The 24313-nt window shown below is 40.3% G+C and overlaps 1 protein-coding gene across 3 annotated transcripts in view; it reads right to left on the bottom strand.

Annotated features, from left to right (window-relative positions):
• Window positions 1-450: 450 nt before the first annotated feature.
• rnf216 (ring finger protein 216) overlaps window positions 451-24313 on the bottom strand; it is a 51162-nt gene continuing 27299 nt past the window's right edge. For all 3 annotated transcript variants that reach the window (XM_057817052.1, XM_057817054.1, XM_057817053.1), the window contains 4 exons: window positions 9606-9703; window positions 6956-7178; window positions 6672-6741; window positions 451-1285 (listed from right to left, as the gene is read on the bottom strand). In XM_057817052.1, the coding sequence (XP_057673035.1) occupies window positions 912-1285; window positions 6672-6741; window positions 6956-7178; window positions 9606-9703 (765 nt within the window). In that variant the 3' untranslated portion in view covers window positions 451-911. The remainder of the gene's footprint in view (window positions 1286-6671; window positions 6742-6955; window positions 7179-9605; window positions 9704-24313) is intronic.

The raw sequence follows: 24313 nt of genomic DNA, 5'->3' as shown, positions 1-24313 counted from the left end.
TTTTTTTTTTAATGAAGGGATGGTTTGGGGGGTACATGGTTAACTGCGAGAAGGCCAAGAGTGTCAGCATATAGTGTGAGATGCAGGTGTGCCTTGTTCAAGTTGAATGCAAAACATCTGACTTCAAGATCATGGAGCAAAGACAAATCCTAATATAACTGAAGAAGCATGATATTTTGCTTCCATGAATCATTTCCTTGTTATCTCATTGGCTGTCACTAATAGTGCTAGATGTCCAATCCATCAATGGCACTCAAACATGATCATACACGTCCAGCCGTTTTAGTTTAAATGAACTGGAAAGTCTATCGTTGTCAGTGGCAGGCAATGAGTTAATTTTGGGTCACGTCCACTTGATTTCTGGGTCACTTCCTGCCCACTCTTAATTTCCTGTTGATTTTTAGCCACTTCCAGTTGGTTTTGGGGCACTTAAGGGTCACTTTCTGATGATTTGGGGGCAATTTGAAAAAGTTTTTTTTGTCAAAAATAACGACCATCAATGGAAATGTTTTTTGTAGGTCTGACTTGAAAGTCAATAGTATTGAATGGACATTTCTGTGGGAATTCAACGTGCAATTGAAAATGTATCAAGAACTTTTTGTCAAATTTTGACTGAACCATATGTTTTAGCCAAAAACTGGCTGTTAACTTTTGTTGATTTTGTGAACTGCTCAAAAAATGTTTTTGCCATTGGAAAAAGAATAGGGCTTTGTCTGTCAAAAACCCCTTGTTTTTGTTACATCCGTGAACATTAAAGGCGAACTACTGAGTCTGCGTCCCGTCAATTTTTGGAATATTTCAACAGTGTAACTGGGTCAAAGAGTGCGGTAAGTGGGGTGAAAAAATGCCGAAAAAATTAGGAAGGTGAATCTGTAAAAAGCGTTTTATACTCGGCTTTCAGGAGTGTGTTATTAGCGTCTGAAGAAGCGGTGAGCAGGACCGTAGTGCATGGGCATGTCTATCATGTCCATGTTTAGAGGGTGATGGTTGCCGTGGCGATTGTGGTTATGATGGTGCTGATGGTGGTGGTGGTGGTTGTTCAAAGGGAGCAGGTTCGGCAGGGGGGGAACGTAGGGCGCCGGGGGCAAAGGTGGCATCATGAACATGCGGCCATGGACCACGGCCGGATCGGGATAAGGGCGAGGGGGCACGAAGAGGGGAGCCTGTACCGCCTGGAGGTTGCGGGGAACCGGGGGAGGTGGCATTTCAGGGGGCGGACCCACACGTCGACACTTCGGCTCCTGGATGACCTCCGGAGGTGGGCCGACTCGCTTTCCCAATTGATCTAAACAAAAGGGGGAAAAAGCAGGGGTGGTGGTGACAGAGTTCTTACAACATTTTAAAAGTCAAACGTAATGCTTTTAAAGACATTTTTAAGACTTAAAAATATAATTTAAGATCAAAACACGTCATAACAATTTCACCAACAATTAACTCATTCACTCCCAGTCATTTTCACCGGAGCAAGGCCCTTCGCTCCCGGCCATTTTACTGGATTTTGACTGATTTTGCAAGGCCCACAGAAAATTCTGTTGTATTGCTATATAAACATGGAACCCACCAAAAAAAAAAGATTAGACTCTCTTCTTTCAGCAGAAAAAAAAGTAAGTTCATTTCTTTTTCAATTCTTTAGAAATCAGCATTAGAAAATAGCTTACTTTGAGCAATTTTCCAATTTCTGAAGAAAGAAAACGGAGAAATTGAGCTTTTTGTGAAAGCATACATTTCAAACATAACTGACTTAAACAGAGCTATTTTTTGCTTTAGTTACATCCCAAACATCTGAGTAATGTTTTTCTTTTACAAAATAACAGAAACAAGACAAATAGAGCTTTTGATAGCAAAGTAACAATTTATTTACACATAACTAACTGAAAGATTACGCTATTGTGGCCGCAACAGCTGGTTAAACTTTTCCCTCATCACCGTCTGTTTCAAAAAGATGGAATTTTTTTGAGTCTCTGCTGGCTCTGCTCGCGAGCAGCACGGACTCAACGGCATCTAGTGGTCCCGGTCGTTCTGCTCGGTCGTCCAGCGCCTGTCCTCCCGGGAGTCCTATCGATTGTTCTGCTCAGTCGTCCGCCGCCTGGCATCCATTCGGTAGTCTTCTGCCGGTGCCCCAGCTTTGCGGCTTGGCAGTTTGTTGCCGTTGAATAGGGTTGCGGCCCTTGCGGGTCTTACCAAGTGCGCTACTGCCCTCCAGTGGCCAGTTTTATTGCTTTAAAATGGATTTTCAGCTTTGTGCTTTGGAGCTAAATTGAACCAGGACCCAGAGATGTCTCTTTTGAAAAAAAAATAAAATAAAATAAACTTAAAAGACGTATAAATACGTCTTTGGGACACTGAAACAATTAAAAATAGAATGTATTTATACATTTTTGAGAGCAAATGAGTTAAAAAAAATATATATATTTTTTGGGATGAATGAATGAATGAATGAAATGTTTATTGTCATCATCAGTATCATTGACAGTCACAAAATGTGGAATAATTTGCCCCAAGAAAGAAAGGAAACCGAAGACAGACAAAGGCAGACGGGAAAAGCATATGCTTATCAATACCCGTCCCCCTACAGCCAGGGACGCACAGTTTAACATGGTAGAGTTGCATACATCCCATTACATGAGCTTTTCTTTTTGTCCGTTTTCACTTATATTATCTTTCCAAAAGTTATTAATTGCCATGGCACTAGCAATATTGTCGATAGGAGTAGGTCCATTGGATAGGTTGATTTTCAAGTTAGTGTAGGGAGGGATGGCCGAGGGTGTCATGGAGGCCTACGTCCGCTGCAATCCGCTCAGGAAGATTAGTCGTCATCCACCCTAGCCCAGTTCACGCGAGCGAGCCTTTCTTGATCCCGGATCTCCGTAATGATTTTCGTGACCATTTGAGCGGCGGCATCACTTAACGCTGCTTGTTCCTTCTTCACCTGGGACAATTCGTCGCCTATGTCACGAGCAATTTCCATTGCATCTTTGTGTTGCCGCATCACTCACACCGAGAATCGGTGTATCCAGAGGGCACCAATAACTTTTTTTCACTGTAAACACAGAGCTGCTGCCACACACCACTTGTGTTTTTCCTGCTATCATGTGCGACTCGAGAACTTTGACCCCCATTGCCCCGAACAAGTCTTTTTGCAGACCTCCGGGTACTAGGCATGTGCCAGTATGATATTCTGACGGTATGATAACCTTAGCCAAAGAATCACGGTTTCACAGTTACTCGGTATTGCAATTACAGCTCTAAAATGTGTTACTTTGAGATATCTGGGTTTAAAAAAAGAAAAAAAAAAAAAAAAAAAACTTTTTTCCATTGAACAGGATTTTTCAAAACATTAGCATATAGGAACATAAATATAATGTTAATTAGCATATGGGAACATAAGTATAATGTTAAGTTAAAATAAAATAAAAAAAACATTTTAAATAAAATTAAAATAAATTCAGTCATTTAGGTAACTCTCGTAGCTTGTGGGAAACGTTCATGCCAGTGTTTACTAACCTTTAATTTTGTGTGAATGCTAAATGATATTGGAGGTATTGCCTCCTCGGCAGCCACCCAGCGCAAACGTTTTAAATGTCAGTTGGCCCTCATCCTCTAAACCGCAGTCTAACTTTTCTGGACCTGAAGTATTCCCATACCAGCGATTTCGTTTTCTTCGATGGGGGAAAAAGTTCAGGAGTTTCACCTCCTCCAGCTATTGTGTAACACAGCTGACTCAGACTGAGCAACAACCAGTGGGGGAGGGTTGAGCCTTACAGCTGCAAGCGAGGAATTTCTCCATGCATTTTTGGGACATAAATACAGTGCCCTCCATAATTATTGGCACCCCTGAAAAAGATGTTTTTTAGCTTGTAATATATATAATTTTTAAAATTCAAATAATATGGGACCTTAATGGGAAAAAAAAGAGAAAAATCCAACCTTCAATACAAGTGCATTCATTCAGTGGGGGAAAAACCCCACATAATGAAAAAATTATTTGACATCAAATAATGTGTGTCACAATTATTAGCACCCCTGGTGTTAATACTTTGTACAACCCCCTTTTGCCAACAAAACAAGGTCTGGGGACTGAGATGGCCATGGGAGGAGCTTGATTTTGTGTCTGGTGAACCATTTCTGTGTAGATTTGGCCATATGTTTAGGGTCATTGTCTTGCTGAAAGACCCAGTGACGACCCATCTTCAGCTTTCGGTCAGCAGATTTTGATTTAAAATGTCCTGGTATTTCAAAGCATTCATGATGCCATGCACCCTAACGAGGTTCCCAGTGCCTTTGGAAGCGAAACAGCCCCTCAGCATCACTGACCCACCCCCATACTTCACAGTGCACAGTGAGGTGCTTTTCAGCATGCACATCTTTCTTGGCACGCCAGACCCACTTAGGCTATGTTCATACTACAGGTCTTAATGCACGAATCCGATTTTTTCGTGTTTTTCCGACTCGAGTGAGGCATTAACTTGACGGTCTGAATGTGACAAGTCGCATAGAACTGGACCATTTCAAATCCGATCTGGGTCACTTTCGTATGTGGTTCAAATCCGATCTGGGCCACATTTTTCCATACTGTCGCGGCGGTCTGTACTGTCCAGTCTCTCAAATCGGAATTCATGCAGCAATTACGTCATCAAAAAGCGAGAGAGACGCCACCGTAGCGGTGCAGCTGTGCGTTATTAGCGCCTAGCTTGCCTTGAACACGGCTTTTTAGGAAGGGTCGGACATGACAACAGTCATTAAAAAAAATTAAAATGGGTTGAGGAGAAGCCTGAGAATGATCGGTTTTCTGTCTGCTCCATATAAGCAATATTTCAACATTGCTTGCACGGCCAAGAGTCAGGGAAACTGCGCGTATGTGTGTGTGACATGCACGGACAGTGCGTGCACGCTATCGATCCATATACTTTAAATGTATACGGCCTAAACTGGGATTATTTATGTCTGTTATTTGTGTCCTCTTTGTAAAAAGCAAAATATGATATCCCTGGAATGACGGATGACAGCCAGCATGTGTGGTCATTTGTTTTGATGCTTCTGCGCATGCGGGTCGTCTTGCTCAGCGCTTGTCGGACTGCAAATTAGTGCGCATGCGTAATACTTGAATGGTCTCAATGGACAAAGGCAGTCTGAACGGGCTGGCCAAAAAACCAGATACGACAAAAAAATCGGATTCGTGCATTAAGACCTGTAGTATGAACCTAGCCATAGAGTGTTTGTTGCCAAAAAGCTCAATCTTGGTCTCATCTGACCAAAGCACACGGTCCCAGTTGAAGCCTGGGACCGTGTGTATTTTTGTGTGAGACCAAGATTGAGCTTGGTTGATTGTGCTGTGGCGGAAACCACAGACAAGGTTGAAAAAGCAATTGCACCCCTCTTTACAATAAACTGCTGTATTTTAAGCCAAAAGAACCGTTGTGTTTGATAGAAAAATATGTCTATGCTGCCATAGCAGTTTCATGGTGCAATAAGGCCCCAAACTATTTTTAATTTGTTCGTTTTACCCTGGAGACCCCCGTTTACAGACACCACACTACAGCTTTTGTTTAACCAAGCCACTTGGTTACGACACTTGGTATATTGCCGTGTTTCACCTATAAATTCTCCATACAGTCTGGCTGTTGCCATTCACAGCTGTGTCTTGAGACATGCTACACGGAGTTTTTAGATCGAAACAAGGTAAGTACGCAATAATATCTCGTTAAAATCATGGTGTCTTTAATTATGCTCTATCATGCTCTCACCTCGAGTTACCAGAAAGCCGCAAAAAGACATACATTGCAGTCGAACGCTAGCCCGAGAATTATGGACACAGCAAGCTAACTGACTAGCGTGCTGTCCACTATCTTTTCGACCCTTGTTGACATTTGGATTGCTTATTAAGGGATGACATCGATGTATTAGCTACATTAGATGCCTAAATCATAAAGCCTAGGTCCTAGGCTTCAAGGCTAAATACAATAAATAGTGTTATATACTCACTTATATGTTCCCTTTATGAATATGGAGCCTTTTATTCTCAGTATCTCTCATTGACATTGTTTAATCATAATTGAAAAAAATATTTTAAAACCCCACTGCAAAAATTAAATGTTATGGTATTGAAATTTAACCACCCACGTCTTAGTGCATTCATATTGATTATCAAGACTTCAGTAGAGAAAGGGAGGGTCATCTTGAAGTGTTCGTTATTTATTATGTACATTTTTCACTCACCTGATTTGACCTACTTTTAACATGTCAAAAAATGCCCTCCTGTTAGAAAATTTTGATTGAGATTTTAAGCTTTCCAATGATCTATCACACATGCATATAGGACAATTTTGAAATTTGGTCAAATTTGGGGTCTCAGAGCGGAACTTCAAGTCACCGGAGTGTTTTCCGTCATAAATAAACGACCGGAGACTCCGGCGGGTACGTCGTAATCTGGGGACGACCTGTACACACCAGTAGATGTTTTACGGACGACAGTGATTTCCCTGGCATTAAAAGCATCGCCTGGAAATTTAACATCTACTGCTATTTTCCATTCAATTTAAAACAATTTAAGACCTTCATTATTCGGATTTTAAATTTAAGAGATTTTAAGACTTTTTAAAGACCAGCGGGAACCATGGGTGAAGAGTCTCGGGAAGCCCGAGGAAATACCGGCATAAAATCGTCAAACTCACCTGCAAACTTTTTATTCAGTTCCACTTCTCCTTCCTTTTGGATCTCCTGAATATTTCGCTCGTCATCTTGCTAGAGAACACAGCCGCGTAACCAAATCAGTTAAAAGTATGAACTCATACTGACAGAAAGCAAACTGGCATTCAAACAAAATAAAATCTGGTCTAATAGAAAGGATGCAGCCATTTTCAAAATAGAACTTCTTCACACTGACGATCAATAAACTGTTTTGTTAAGACAGCGTGTGACCGCAGTTCATAAAGCTACAGTGCGTGTGTATTTGTACCGTGGGATCTGTCCAGAGGGAACACTTGCGGCAGTGTTGGCAGGGAGCGCCCGGCGAGCGAGCGTGCTGGCAGAAGTGGTTGTACCCGGTGATGGCCTCTCGGCAGAGGTAGCACATAAACGTGCCGCAGCGACATGACATTCGGTTGCAACCCTCCGACTTGACCAAACCCGTGCCGCATTTGACACACTTCCTCACCCGGGCTGCCGTCATGCGCTCCTCACTGGAGGACAAAATGAATCACAAGGATGTGAAGCGAGACCAAGTGTGGCGATTCCTTGGCATTTTTTTACTGCCTGCAGTTGGCCATCTATTGACCAAAAATTAGAGGTTGACCGATGTGGGATTTTAAAGACTGATGCAGATTTTGAAGACAAAAAAAATCAGCCAATTGCCAATATCTAAAGCCGATTTTGTAAGATGATATTTGAGGCCAATGTACTGTTTTTTAAAGCAAGTTGATTATGAAAGAAAAATGTTCATTATAAACGTACTGTATATATTCAAAGTTAAACTTCTTTGAAACATTGGCTACTAGTTGGTGCAAAATCCCAATTAACAAAGATCATCACCCAAAAAGTGAAAGTAACAGTTATCCTATTTAGACTTGTCTGAGATTACCGGGTAGCCAATAGTAACGGCTGATATAAGCATTTTAAAATGATAATGGATGTGAACATCGGTTTTTCATTCTCGGTTTTGAGCCAATATGCATATTGCTTTCAAAGTGAGTGTTGAAGCCTTCTGCCTTTGTACAAGGGCTGGTCTGCCTCTAAACTAAGATGTTTGGGATTTATTTAATTACGGACATTTTAGCTGATTTAAATTCTTATTATTTACATGGGACATTTATTTTCTATAACTTCAGTTCAAGTTCTCTTATTTTTCACTGAACGTTTATTTGGGAAAATCGTGAAGTTGTTACATTTATCATTAATAAAGCTTCCGGTGGGGCATCACAATTCAGTTAGCAATAAGATGTTAAGTGCATGACCGCGTATATCAGGGTTCACTAAATCTGGACCTCGGTGCCACTTTTCCTGTCGTGTTTTCCATGTCTCCCTCCTTCAACACACCTGAATCAAAATAATCAGGATCATTATCAGGCTTCTGGAGAGGTTGCTGATGACATAATCATTTGATTCGGGTGTGTTAGGGGAGAAACGTGGAAAACACGACAGGAAAAGTGGCACCAAGGTCCGGATTTAGTGAACCCTGGCGTATATCAGTATCGGATTTTTTGAGTTGTACAAAATCGGAATATCGGTTATCAGTTAAAAAGTCATTATCGGACAACTCTAACCTATTATATTGGCTCATAGTGGCTGATCTTGAAAAAAATAATCCATATACTGGTCAACCAATATATATCAGTCGACCTTCAAAAGAAAGGTCATCACCCAAACAGTGAATATAACAGTTATGCTATTATATACAGTGGGGAGAGCAAGTATTTGATACACGGCCAATGGGAAAACCCATTGGCCGTGTATCAAATACTTGTTCTCCCCACTGTACGTAGGTTAAATATCGGCCATCTTGAAATAAGAATCCACACATCGGCCCGAAACATCAGCTAGCACAATATATATCGGTTGACCTTTATAACACACCCAAACGGTGAACATAAGTTATCCTATTACTACATAACTGCTATCGCATTTTTCGGACTATAAGTCGCAGTTTTTTTCATAGTTTGGTTGGGGGTGCGACTTACACTCTGGAGTGACTTATGTATGAAATCATTAACACATTATTATATCATTTCACATGTTATTTTGGTGTTTTGGAGTGACACTGATGGTTTGGTAAACTCGTTAGCATGTTCTTTATGCTATAGTTATCTGAATAACTCTTAATAGCTATGTTACGTTAACATGCCGGCCACGTTCGCATTTCGTTGTTCATGCATCATGTAACATCATACGAAACATTCTGTACACATTGTACATTCAGCATGTTGTTTTTTATTTTAAATTGCCTTTCAAGATGACAACTGTTCTATGTGTTGGATTTTATCAAGTAAATTCCCCCAAAAATGCGACTTATGTTTTTTCCCCCCTCTTCATTGCACAATTTTGGACTGGTGCGACTTATACTCAAGAGCGACCTGTAGTATGAAAAATACGATATATATCGGCCAATGGCCGATCTTGAAAAGGTCCATATATCAGCCCGATATATCGGCCAGTCAAACTTTACCAAAATAGTCACTTGTCCTATGAAATGATTAACGGGGCATATTATTCAAGCCAACATTTGAACCCTTTCATTGCCAACGGTGAGAAAACCTGTCAACAGTAATCTAAATGTTGAGTTCCAGTGACAACATTTAAGTCAAAGACCAGCGATGGACCATTCCATTTTGACTAGGAGGGATCATTCACCGCTATCCCTCCCCAGTTAAAATGTCTTAGACCGTCAATGTTGATCTTTCTACCAGGCCACTTCCTGTCTCTGTCATCACCAGGAAGTGGGAAGATCATTTCAATAGCTCAAAACAGGAAATACTTCCTGGCCGGCCCACGGGAAGCAGCCGGCCTCTTAAGTTCCCGTAGGGCTCTCCGGGAAAGGTAGCAGTTTCCTCCTCTTTGGCGAGGAGTGGGGAAAAGATAGCGGATCAGTATGTTGTGTGCGGATTTACACTTACATGAGCACCCTCATGCGGATCTCATCTTTCTCCAGGACTTGCTCGCACGTCTTCCCCACATGCTGCTTCCATTGAACATGGCATTTCCGACAGCTTTCCTACACATCGAGACAAAGACAATCACTGAATACCAATCAGAAATATGTATCTTGCATCAAACAAGAGAGAACTATCAGCCTGCACTGCAGAAAGAGCAAGGTGTGGCCCTGTACTGTGATGTGTCTTTTTACCAGCTGCCTGGTTGCCTAGAAACTGCAAATCTGAGCTTCAGATGCAACATGTACAGCTTTGTTCCACGCGCATGTGAAAGCTAATGCTAACCCGTGTCTAAGTGGAGTCAGCCATCATCAATATTTGAGTTATCACTCATCTAACATTGAGGAATGGCTGGGAGGAGGGTCTAGTGTGAATATGTACTCTCAGACGGGGTCAGATGAAGGACAAAGAAGAAGGCAGGGGAATTAATGGTATGCGAAAATGCAGAAATGAGACGCACTAGCATTAAATGACTTGACCTTTAGCAGACAGTTTTTGATAGCTGCTTAACCCTTCATAGGACAAGTGACTATTTTTGGTAGCAAAGAAAATAATGAATAAATAAAAATAATAACCTCATAAATATGTGGCATCAACATCACATTTTGGGTCATGTAGGTCACTCATGTTAATACATACAGTCACTGGGTTACGAACAAGTTCCGTTCCTACACTGGCGACGCAACCCGAATTTCCGCACAAGCCGAAATTAACCCTTTAAGTAGTAAATCTCAAAATTTCTATCCAAAAACATGTATTGTACGCCAATGTACTGTCCTCGCAAAGACTTTGGAGCTAAGTCCTGGCTAGACAGCGAGCTAAACTGTAATATTTCCCCTCTCTCCTTTTCTGTAACTCTGCTGCGCGACTTTTTCGTGGGAGCAAATGCACTCTTCCTTGTGTGTACGCATGCGCTCTTCTTTGTGTGCGTAAATACGTTCTTCGTGTGTACATGCGCTCTTACTCATGTGCGCGTTTATTCTGCTGCTCTACTCGTCCCGCGTCAAAATGAAAGCATGCATCACAAAACAAAAGTCAACATTATAATCAAATACACATTTCGCCAAAGGGTCAAACAGTCATATTCATAAAATTAAAAAAAAAAAAAAAAAAAAGATACTGTGAGGTACAATAAGGTACGTTTACGTAGAGACAAAATGGCAGACAAGACTCTGGCGTCGTAAATTTGAAATCGCACAAGTCAATAATAACGAAATTTAAAAAGGAACATTTTGAATAAAGAGAATATTTCTGTGTTTATCTCATTTAAAGTGTTTTGTTTTATTTTACTTTTTTGTCCCTTTTCTTGTTTATTTATTTTTTAAAAATGCAAAAATGAAGTACAACAATTTGAAAATGATTAACAGAAGATTTACAATAAACTCATTGCGTTCCAATGACATCTTATTCATTTCAACTAGGAAGACGGCTGCGAAGGCTAATGTTTTAGTGCCATTGATGGTGCTAGATGTCTAGTCCATTTTGACTGGGAGGGCTGGACAGGGAATGATCGCCAACCTTCACCAGGACGTCTAGCGGCATCACTGGAAGCCAATGAGTTAAATGAGTGCCCTATAAAGGGTTAAAGGGCGTGTTTTTTCTGCAGTGTAGTAAAAGCATTAAACATTCAAAGTGTTTGCACATTAGCATAAAAATGTGCCTAGGTCCTGCAGAAATGTACTTTGATAAAAAGGGTGGCTACCAAAAGGGGACGAGAGTGCAGTGAAACATCGCCCCCTACTGTTTCTAAATGTCTAGACCAAGCCACACATGGCCATTACAATGCGGCCCACGTCCGCTCTTTCAAGCCTCAGCTTGTGCCCCTCCCCAAATATCCGCCTCTCCTGCTCTAACTTGTCATTACACGCCATCCCCTGGGGTTCTACCATCTCCACTCCTTCATAGCATGCCTTTCCGCTCTTTCTCTATTTTTTTTGCTCTTTTGTCTGAACATTACCTTATAAGGTGGTGCAAGCCCAATAGCAGAGTTTCTAATAGGGGTGGGGTCTGCATTGCGCTACACGATATCAGGTGACAGATACCACGTGATGGAGAAGAAACAGAAAACATAATGCTACATTTGAACATGCAGTGACTTTACAGTGTTCATGAAGCACCCCTCCCAGCACTCCCAGTTCAAATAAATTGGACATCGACTGCGGTTAATGGCAGACAATGAGTTACAACAGCCAATACACAACAGTTGTCGGACAAAGATAATTTCCCACTAGCCTGCATTTGCCATGTAGAAATCCTATGGGGTTTAGGAACAACCTTGTTCAGATGTGCTCATAAGCACATGTGGAATACATTATGGGAGAGCGGGTGAAGGCGGGATGGCGGGGAGGAGAATGTGGGTCAAACTTGATGCGAACCACATTTGAAAAAGGAGTAAATGCTCTAAGCCAATGGGAAACCAGTGAGAGGGGTGTGGAGAGAAGAGTCTGCCAATGAAGCAGCATTGAGGAGGGCCAGGATTGTGGAAGTGTGTCAATTACATAATAAGGGCCTGCCCTGTTCACAGTGGTGCTGCTCTGCAATGACCCTTTGTAAAATAAAGCCCCCTTCCCCCTCGAAAAAGAAACACTCAAATAAAACTAAGCTATCCGTTTCGTTAAACGGATGCTTACTAAGCTATCCGTTTCGTTAAACAGATGCTTAATTCACAGAAGTAGTTTTAGCAGTGACTCCAAAGACAAAAAGCTAGCCATCCTTTTTCAAGCAATCGGCTCCAAAACTGATGTATGACATCTGGCTAACATTAACAGCTGTTGCATGTAGTGATATAACACCAAGGAAAGGACCTTGGGTGTACTGGCCGAGCTTAAATAAAATGCAGCTGTGCAGTGAGCACATGCTGGATTTTTCACTCAAAAAGTAAAGGGCTCCACCTACGGCCTTAAGGGTAGAATTGCACAACCATAAATCAGGATACTTTTCATGGATTCATTTTTTGTGCGGCTTGTCACGGTTGAGCTCAGCCTACAATGGTGCTGCACTGGTTGCCTACCAATTATGTATCAATAGAAAGCTAAACATTCATACTCACACATATGGAGACATGTACCAGGAGGTGTACTCGGGGTTCTTGCACCCTTTCACAAGTCAAATTTGATGCTTTTAAAAAAAAAATTAAGACCTTAAAACTATTATTTAGAACTAAACCAATGTCGCAACAATTTCCTGCTGGTTTTTGGTCAATGTGCGATACAAGGCTCACGATAACGATCTTATGATATGGCGATACAACAATTATCGATACATGGGTCAGGAAATCATTCTCGGATAATCTACAAACCTAATGAACACGCTATTTTCAACTTTCTGCTGTGAATTGGAATGAGTTTATCAGTAGTAAACGTCGACGCATGTCTATGGCCGTCAGTGGCAGCCAATGCCAGGCAACGAGTTCAATTTGTGACATTTCACATCATTTCCTGTTGATTTTGGGTTACTTCCTTTTCATTTTGGGGCATCTATGGGCCACTTTCTGTTAATTTTTGGGACATTTACGAGTCAAATGCTGTTGATCTTGGGTTACTGAAAAGGAAGCGACTCAAAAATGTCCCCAAACTGACACAAAATAAACAGGACGTAACCTGTAAATGTCCTAAAATGACCACAAAAGACTGGCGGTGAAAGCTGTGGTTTCAGTGCCATTGACAGCAATGGATGTCCAATCAAATTTTAAAATTAATTGGATGTATAGTGCTTTCAATGCCAGCCAGTGAGCTAACACTATCCTAATGGAAGATTTTGATAGCAACTTGTTGGTTCCTTTTTTTGACACGTTTTTAAAACGATATATCGATTCTTGGTGGGAACATATCGATACCCTTTTGTACTGCAAAGTACCATGATATACTGCATCACCTTATCGATATATTGTCACATCCCTACTTTGAAACCGGGCTCTGTTGCTACTGTAAGTGCCTAAATAACCTTTGGATAAATATTTATGTTAATTGTAAATAATTTATTTGGTTCTATAAAACGAGTTGTTGATTGTTATTTGGTTAAATAAGACAGGATTGCTATTTGTTTATTTGGGTGTAGTGGGACGGGTTTGTGACGTCATGTCGTACGATATAAGTGGGCAGTAGGGGCTGTTTTTGAACAAGTAGTAAGTTGGCGTGATGGCATGAAATATTAAAGATAGAGCTCAGATAATTTTTTTGACCTAACTACATTCTTCTACATTCTATGTTTTTTTTTATCTCAGTTGCTCTTTTGTCTGTATTTGATGTCAAGCCGTGGATAAATTTTTGCTGCATTAAAGAACGGACGTAAGGAGTAGCGTGAAAGTTTTTCTTCCCTGCTGACCGCTGTGAGTGAAGGGAGAGTATAGCGTCATATTGAAGTGCTTTTCGTTGTGAATTCTATAGCTACAGTATTATCACCAAGGGCCAACCACCTCTTAAATAAACCACCTCCATCCATTTTTGATTACATTCACACAGTCCCACCTCACCTATACAATCGTGAATAACCAGAAAATGGCATCATGGCGACAACTCAAGTCGCTGAAATACGCCGACGTTACGGACGTGTTATATATAACATATATGAATCCCAAACTGTCGTATTTAGCGCACAGCCATTAATAAAACAAATACCGTATTTTTCGGACAATAAGTCTTTTTTTTTCATAGTTTGGCTGGGGGTGCGACTTATACTCCAGAGCGACTTATGTGTGAAATTATTAACACATTACTATCATTTCACATGTTATTTTGGTGTTTTGGAGTGACACTGATGGTTTGGTACACTTGTTAGCATGTTCTTTATGCTATAGTTATCTGAATAACTCTTAATAGCTATGTTACGTTAATATACCGGCCACGTTCGCATTTTGTTGTTCATGCATCATGTAACTATCATACTGTACACTTATTCAGCATGCTGTTCTCTATTGTATTTTTATTTTTAACTGCAATTCAAGATGACATATCTGTTCTATGTGTTGGATTTTATCAAGTAAATTTCCACCAAAAATGCGACTTATACTCAGGTGCAACTTATATATGTTTTTTTCCTTTTCGTTGGGCATTTTATGGCTGGTGCGACTTATACCCAGGTGGGACTTATATTCCGAAAAATGAGGTACACACAATTAAAGGTTTTACGGCATGAATAGTGATTTCCCTGGCATTAAACCTAAATTTGAGACAATTTAGAACCTTGATTATCCGGATTTTAAATTTAAGACATTTTTAAGACTTTTTAAGGACCCGCGGGAACCCTGGTACTACAACTACCAAAAATACCAACATTAATTTTCATGTTATACATCATATAATACACCGATACCAGGGCAGCTCTTTAAGAGGAATGTTATCTTAACTGCTATCATATCGGCCTGATCCGATTTATTCAAAAGATCAGATCCCATCCAGTATTCACTCGGTCTTTGGCATTGCCGCACTTTCGGCTGATGCCACTACTAGGCAAACACATCCACTGTGTGGGACGACTTCGCTTTAAGAGAAAAAGATCGTACTGTAATTTTTGGAATATAAGACAACCACCAACTTGACAAAAAAAGCCTAGTTTTCATAAATAAGCAAGACTGGACTAGGGCTGAATGATATTGGAAGGAGTATGTGATATATTTTGCGAAAATAAAATTAGAAAAATTTTCACCAGATGAATCGAGTAGCTGTGTTTGGCAAGACTGACTCACCATGCCCACATTGTTTTCATTGTTTTTCATCCAGGCTAAGGGGATTCATCCGTGAATTATGAATAATGCTATGTATAAAACTACTGATGCACAGATACCGATACCACTATTGGTAATTCATAAGGAGGAAAAACAAACCAGGAGAAATGGCGGCAGTCTGGCAGTATTTCAGCATAGAAATTCCGGCGATTACAATCAATGGCTGCATGCAAGATATGCAGCCAGAAAGCTTTGAGAGATGGAGTTAAATCGGGCAGTTTCAATACCTCGAACCTGATAAAACACTTGAAAACGAAACATGTGAACGAACACAGAGTTTGAGGCTGCAAGCAGCAGGACTGCTGTTCACAGGAAGGGGGCTGGACCGCTGCAACAATTCCTGGTCGGTTCACTTTGTCTACTTTTATTGTCTTTTACTTAAAGAAATGCAGCAGTAATTTGAGACCTGTTTCCAAACAAAATGCCAGGTATTGGTATTGGGGCCAAAAAACTGGTATCGGTGAAACACTAATAAAAACATAGCGTTACAGTGTTTCCCACAGGATTTTAGGAGACTGTGGTGGGAGGGTCTCTGACCCTCGGGGTAGGGTGTGTGTGGACATCTTCAAGCCTGGTGTATCTCTTTAGGGCATTTTGAGACCACTGAATGTAATATAAATTGCTGTATGCGGTGTCGCCGGATCGCGCCAAATGCAGCAGAATGCAGCAGACAGTAGTCCCGTAGCCTGGTACACCAGACTCAGCGGCAATATGTTCCAATCCGCGGTAAATTCGGTTTTACATGACCAAAAACACATCGAGTCGCTAAAACCAACAGTCTGTCTCACGCTAGCCATGTTGAATATGTTGAAATGTCTCTCGCTAGTTTCTTGTCGCTTTACCGACCTCGCGTCAGCCCGTCGCTGATTGGTCCGCTCCGCTGTCTATTTGCTGTGGCTGGCTCCGCCCTGGAAAGTTTTTTCTGCTGAATGGTGGCCAGACTCGTACTCTCATAGCCAGGCATGAAAATGGGTCAGGGGTTAAAAAGGTGAGAAGGGTGTGGAGGAAATATGTTCCAGTACACTGTACACCCCAACAAAATATTGAGCTCTGTCGACCCACACTGTGTTTCAGCAGGGCCGTGCAGAGACCGGTGGAGGGGCGGGTGCTCGTAGATCAAAAGGGGCACATAAACAAGTATTTAATACACCTTAAAACAACATAACTTCAATTTTAATCAGCTTTAGATAATAATTGGCTGCGACTGTGACATACTTTAATTGGGAGGGGGCAACAGTGAATAGAAATCAAAACTGTCATCAACACTTTCTGGCTGTGACTCAGTCAGTCTGCCTCTTTTCTTCCTTCAACCTCTGCATCAAAACTTCCTTCCTCAACTTGTTCATCTGAGAACAAACCACGTCAGATGGTCACTGAGCCACCAACAGCACAGTTTTCTCAAAACTATTATTTCATTATTATCCATACTTAACAACTCTAGCACCTGATGATTAATAAAGCAATGACATAAAATCTTATAGAAAAATAACATTGTAATTGTGTTTATAATTGTATTTAATACCCGACTATCCTTGCAAATTTGTTCTTACCAGGTCTGCTATTCACCCAGCTGATGAGGTATCCACTGCCTTTAGCAGCCTCATCAAACTCCTTTTTTTATCCCACAATCTCATTTCCCTACGAGGCATGTCTATGTAATGAAATATAAATATTAAAAAAAAAACAAAAAAAAAAACAGACTCCCCGGTAGGCCTGAACGATATATCGTTTAAACATCGCCATCGCGATGTGCGCATGTGCAATAGTCCCATCGCAAGGACGTGCGATAGTTTTTTAATTTCATTTTTTTAAATCCACAAACGTTTGTTTTGAGGAAGGAGAGGGAAAAAAAGCGCACAGCTTCTCTTTTTGTGTAAACAACTCAGGGAACTAATGCACTTGCACTTTTATTAGTCAGATTTAATATTTAAGTTCAAATATGTTGACAACTTTGTTGTTTAACTGAGGTTTTTATTTATTGTTATAGTTTGTGAACTCTTTTGTCATATTTAATATTTTTGTTCAAATATGTTGACAACTTTGTTGTTTTACTGAGGTTTTTATTTATTGTTATAGTTTGTGAACAACTCTTTTATTTGTCATATTTAATATTTTTGTTCAAATATGTTGACAACTTTGTTGTTATTTTACAGAAGTTTTTATTTATTGTTATATTTTGTCAAAAACTTAGGGGACTAATGCACCTGCTCTTTTATTTATCATTTAATGTATTTGCTGCTGTTGAAGTGTAAAATATTGTATTCAATAAATGATCTATTTTGTGCAGACATGACTTCCTGGATACCTTCATACAGAAATCTTCATCATTCACAAATTGAACGGTATTATATGAATACACTGTGGTCACGGTGTGTTATGTAAAGTATTTCCAAACAGCTATTCAAGTCATTTAGTGAAAATTTCTTCAAAAAAGATCTTTTTTTTTTTTAATATCGCAATATAATATCGCAATATATTGCAAACCTAAAAAAAATCGCAACAATAGTTTTTTCCAATATCGTTCAGGCCTACTCCCCGGTGGCTTTTAGTTTTAAAGCTTTCTTAATTTCTTTCTCTCTCAATAACGATGGAGGTAGATTTGTGTTTTTATTAGTCAATCAAAAAACAAAGCTACTTCTATCAAAAACAAAGTTGCTTCAATCAAAATACAGTATATACTTTTAATCCCAAAAAAGTCACTTCAATTTAAAAAATTGTTTTTGATTGCAAAAATAAATTTGAGACAAAAAAAGCATTTGAAAACTATTTTTCTTGATTGAAACAAATTTTTCCATTGAAGTAATGTTGTTTTGCGTTTGGGCCACATTTTGGCTAGGACATTTGTGTCTTTATTATTCAATCAAATAAGTTGCTTCAAACAAAAAAATATATATAAAAAGAAAAACTTTGCACATGTGTCAATCACCGTTTAACAAAGCCTGAGAGGGTTTGAGTAGACTCACTATGAAGCATTTAATAAAGCCAAGCATTTTCTTACTACTTTATTCTTGTTTAAAAATAATTCGGTGGGGCAGTAACATGTTTAAAACTTATCATAATTCTTACATTTTGAAGTGCTTGAAAACCATTTATAAATGATACTTTGGTGAAAAAAGTGAAAAACATGTCTTATATATATATATGTATCTTTTTTCCAATGTAAAATCTGAATAAATACATTGAACACGCACAAAAAAATGTGTGTGTGTGTGTGTGTGTGTGGGGGGGGGTGCTACTTCGCGGTTTTCACTTATTGCGGCGGGTTCTGGTCCCCATTAACCGCGAAAAACGAGGGATCCCTGTATTTCTGAAAAGCTTTAAGAAGCAAGAGTCATTCCCACCACTCTCCGGGCCGGTGTTGTGCCGACACCGGCCGTCAGCTCAAGTCCCAGCCGAAAATAACGCATCTCAGGTGGACGACGGGAGCGATACGAGGCGCCCCCCTCCATCCGAGAGCATGCCGCTTAATTTGATTCAACAGTGTGTTTCTTCGTTTATATTACCGCTAAATACACAAGCTTGACGCCAATTTAACGGGAGCTATTTTTTATCATGGGAGATTTGGCTAGCTCTGGCAGTGTTCAACGCAAGCTGCAACGAATGGCAGTAACTTTTTTATATTGCAAAATGTGAAAACGATTGAAACCATTACTCACCAAATTCAATCTGCTGGCAAATACAGGCAAGTGTGTATGTTGCGCTCTGGTCTGCCCCGGTGTGGATAAGGCCTGCTTTTTGTTTTCGCAGCTTTCCAATGCAACCAAAGGCTCTCCGAGCACTCCATGTACACGTAAGGTGTGCGCGCGTTTGGAATAATGGAACGCAGCTTGGGCCGATGATTGGTTCTCATCAGCGAAGCATCTAGAAGGATTTGCTGACTGTCCAAGTGTCACTTTTTTAAAGAACCGATTTCTTAAGTGCTCAGTTTACGTACTAAGTTAATCACATGATGATAATAATAATAATAATTAAATAAAACCTCCCGACCCCCCCCCCCCCCCCCCCCCCAAAAAAAAGAATTTCTCCTCGGATCTACGCAATTCACGTAGGTCGGCCTTTTTGACTTCAAAACGGTGAATTTCACCGAAAGGTGAGAGATTTTCATGCCTGCATAGCACAGCTATGAGTCTGGTGTACCAGGCTAGTAGTCCCGTCTATGAGCGCGACCTGTTGGCGCGTGTGTCTGTGTGTGTGCACGCACGCACGCGCGCGCTCTCGCTCACGCGGGTAGTAGAGTGGAGTGGGCTACAGCTGTGTAATCGGCTGACTGACGCATCTGATTATTATCTTTTTTTTTTTTTTTTCTCCCGGTGGGGGGGGGGGGGGCAAACGAGACTGGCGGGCCGCCACAGTCTCGTTCATTGGTGGGAAACACTGCGTTACATGCAAAAGCATAGTACAATAATGACAATAATAACAGATTGCTGCTTTTATGAAACAAAACAAAAGTTGAGTGTTCAAAAAAAACAAAAAACAACAAAAAAAAAACAAAAAGAACACTTGCACATCCTGCGATGGGACTATCGCGCATGTTCACAATGGCGATGTTCAAACGATATATCGTGCAGGCCTGCACTGGACTATGAACTGCAGGAATCCACACTGTATTATGGAATATCTACAGCAAAAGAGTTTGAGCATTAGCCTGTAAAAATCCACAAATAAACCGCACTGCACTATAAGGGTTCAAGGCAGGGGGGGAAAAAGCAGTGGTTTATAGACTGAAAATTACAGTAATTCATACTTATTAAGAGACTAAATTATAGGAGGTACCAGCAGGGTTCAATTTAATACAAATAATATGATTGGTAATTTACTGGTTATATTATTTCTAATTCTGTCAAAATATGGGTGTTGGCAAAACGTGTCTTGAAAAAAAAAATCTGTATCGGAACATCTCTAATCAGATAATTATTTTTATATGGCATAGTGCCGTAGTGCTGTCAAACTTATCGCGTTAAAACGGGCGGCAATTATTTTTTAAAAATTAATCTTGTTAAAATATTTGTCGCATTTAACGCATGCACGGAATGACCTGCTCATGCATTGCCTCAAACATATTAAAATGTCGCCGTTTTTGCACATTGAGAGCTATAAGGCAGTAGTGAAATGTGAGTGGACACCAGCGTTCAGTGGACCGCGCATTTTACAGGTACAAGCTTTGGCAACTTTTTCACAACAAACAATTGTTGTGGCGAGCGACATGGGGATGATTTTCTTAACACGCTTATTGAACACAACGCCGAACATATACCATTTGCAGCCACCACTGACAATCATGACTGCCCAACTTCCCATCATGCATTTGGGCGGAACATTTAAGTCGCTACAGTATCATTTAGTGAAAGCACAACAAAAACTAGGCCTGCAAGCAGGACTGAACGGGCCCTCGCAATCTAGCGCAACTCGGACGTCAAGCAACTCGGACAGTGTGCAGGTCAGCGTGGTGGCAGATCCTCCTCTCTAATCATCTCATTAAAACCTAACATGCTCGAAAGTCGCCTCTTTACATTCACACACCTAAGACATAAAAACCCCTATTGGAGAGAGTACTACAAAAAACGAGCCACTACTGAGCTGTGCAGCCAAGCCCTTATTTAAAACCAAAATGAATCTTCTAACTGGGCCAATTCGACCAAGTGTGCCAAATTCTGTGGCTCTATAAGCTGCCTGAGTCTCTGAAAAAAAAAATTTCCTTTTAATGCCGAACAAAGGGTCGTCACGGCAACAGACAGAGACATGTGGACATGGGCCGTAAAATAAGTTTTTCAAAATGTCTTGATACTATAATGACCAACCTGAAAAGAACTGGACATGCATTGGAAAAACGAGTGACTTTCTATTGCCACTAGTTGGCGTTGTAGGGTTGATGCAAATGACCCCTACAGGAGCCTTCAGAGTATGACTCAACAAGCACGAGATGTTTGGGGCAGATATGTTGTAGATCTTCCAAGTTATGATTGTTCAAAACTTGTGGTGAGACGAAATGGCTTCAGTCATGTTCACTTCTCCTGTTGGACCCTTCTGCTTCAACCAAACCTCAGTATTATTCATCAGGCACCTGAACACATGTCTTATGGCTCCCCTGATGCAGGTTTCAGGTGAATGGATTTTTTTTCCTTGGAGGAGGAGCCTGTTTCATTAAAAAAGGCATTTCCTGTTCCCACTAGGGGGCGCTAGGCCTAATGGGTAATATTTCAATGCACTCGTGTTAAGGGTGGGATCCCGCACATACATGACAGATATGAAAAAGATTGAACGTTGTGTCAAGGAGCTATTAGTCATTTACTGAATTTGTCATTTTGCCGAAAAAATGGACGACTTTGGCACCACGCCCAGGTCAGACCCATGAATGAAAACGCACCATTTTGAAAATGTTAGATCTCCAATGTCGCCTGAATAGTCTCACCAATTTTGAAAATGATCCAACAAACTCCTTCTGTGACAAGGTCTCAAATGTGCACCCTGTTAATTGATAAAAATTTCACATTCGATCCAAAATACCCGATTTCTTGTTGGGTTTGGAATATGGGTTCCAGAGACTTTTTGGAGCAGTTTTGCACAAGGTATCCACTCCCCAAATTTCATTGCTCTACGTTACAAAACCTAATAGTAAACGCCTTTTTGAAAAATTCAAGGGGGCGCCACTCAGCCCTTTTGTTGCATTTTTTTTGTAACGTCGCAAGATTATCGAAATCCACGCAAAGCAACAAGCACGGAAAGTTTGGCGTAGATATGTTGTATATCTGCTGAGTTATGACTGTTCAAAGTTTTTTGCGAGACAAATTGTTGACTGTCATTTTCACTTTCCTGTTTGGACCCCTCCGCTTCAACGAAACCTCAATATTTATCTGAACACAGGTCTTAAGGCTCCCCTGATGCAGGTTTGAGGTCAATACATTTTTTTCCCTTGGAGGAGGAACCTGTCTCGTAAAAAAAGGCATTTCCTGTTCTCACTAGGGGGCGCTAGGCCTAATGAGTAATATTTCAATGCACTCGTGTTAAGGGTGGGATACCGCACATACATGCCAGATATGAAAAAGATTGAACGTTGTGTCAAGGAACTGTGTCAAGGAACTATTAGTCATTTACTGAATTTCTGATTTTGCCGAAAAAATGGCTGACTTTGGCACCACGCCCAGGTCAGACCCGTGAATGAAAACGCAACATTTTAAAAACTTAAGCTCTCATATGTCTCCTGAACAGCCTCACCAATTTTGAAGATGATCCAACTAACTGCCTCGGCGAAAAGGTCTCAAATGTGCACCCTGTAAATCGATAAAAATTTCATATTCGATCCAAAATAACCGATTTCCTGTTGGGTTTGCAATATGGGTGTAAATGCTTTTTTGGAGCGGTTTTGGACAAGGTATAGACGCCCCAAATTTCATCGCTCTACGCTGACAGACCCTAATGTTATAGGCCAATTTTAAAATTTCAAGGGGGCGCCACTGAGCCATTTTGTTACATTTTTTTGCAATGTTGCAAAATTATCGAAATTCACAATTTTCCACACGTATGTGCAAATTTTGGTGACTTTTTGTGCATGTTCAGGCCTCCAAATTGGCCGTTTTCATTTGCCCTGAAAAATAAATAAATAAATAAATAATCCTTTGCAAAACAATAGGGCCTTCGCACGCTTAGTGCTTGGGCCCTAATAATATTCCTATCTCTCAAAAAAATAATGTTCACAAAAAGAAAAGCGCTCAATGCAAAGAGAACTGGCATTCCCAATCAAAATATCTATGCTAAATACACATAAAACTTACTCAGACTTTGCCTTGGCTAGATCTAATTTAAAACTCGCCATTGACACCTTGTGGTGTATTTCAATCACTACCTTAAGTAGTTAAAGACAGTGTGGAAGAACGGCAGGGAGCCCATGTGACGTCCCGCACTGTGACGTCAACAATGGCGAGCTATTAGTTAATTTTTTTATTGAAAATTTTACCAATTTTATTAAAACGAAAACATTAAGAGGGGTTTTACTATAAAATTCAATCAGTGGATCTTTTTAACAGAAAGAATGTTAATAATGTTAATGCCATCTTGTGGATTTATTGTTATAATAAACAAATACAGTACTTATGTACAGATTGTTGAATGTATATGTCCGTCTTGTGTCCATTCCAATAATAATTTACAGAAAAATATGGCATATCTAAGACATGGTTTGAATTGCGATTATTTTTAAGCTGCGATTAACTCGATTAAAAATTTTAATTGTTTGACAACCCTAATATAGCACATTATTGTGTTTTGATGCCTGCAGCTTTATTCCAGTGCGGTTTATATTATATTTTTCAGACTGTAACACACCTCCAATGAACGAGTTTATTTTATACATAAGGCACACCTGATAAGATGCATTAGCGCATCCATGTAAGGAACGGCACGGCACGCCTTCTTGTGAAAACATCCCATAAGACTATGCGGACACCTACGGCTTAACACAAAGTCCGGCTTATGTATGAACAAACAGTTATCTTGGATTTAGTGGGTGCATCTTATATCCCAAATAATATGGCATATATTTTTGTTTTGCAACTCTATAAAATATTTCTGGTTAATTTGGCATTCTCAGATAACGTCTAGAACGTCTATTGAATCATTCTGCGAATCAACACCAGTCAGATTTCATTGTGCTAGCGCAGAATCTTATTACTTCCTAAAATTCAAACTCTTGATCTGAAAAGAACTATCCGCTCTAAACTATCAAGATCTGAAATAGATGTTTTACAGTTCACGTAAGTTTCAGTCTTAGTAGATGTCTGCATTCTCTCTGTGCTCATACAAAAATTGGAAAGCTAAGGCCTTCTAGCATCAAAAGCTGATGTTACCAACTAACTTGCTAGATTAAAGCTTCATCTTCTCATTTTGGGAGGTGTTCATCTTCAAATGTCAAAAGAAACTAAGAGTCCAGGTGTGATTATAGAAGTTGCCCAGTCAG

The sequence above is a fragment of the Corythoichthys intestinalis genome, chromosome 16 (assembly GCF_030265065.1).
Source record: "Corythoichthys intestinalis isolate RoL2023-P3 chromosome 16, ASM3026506v1, whole genome shotgun sequence".
In the NCBI taxonomy this organism is placed as follows: domain Eukaryota; kingdom Metazoa; phylum Chordata; class Actinopteri; order Syngnathiformes; family Syngnathidae; genus Corythoichthys; species Corythoichthys intestinalis.
Note: the sequence above shows the minus strand (reverse complement) of the source record. Positions and strands in the feature narration are given on the sequence as shown.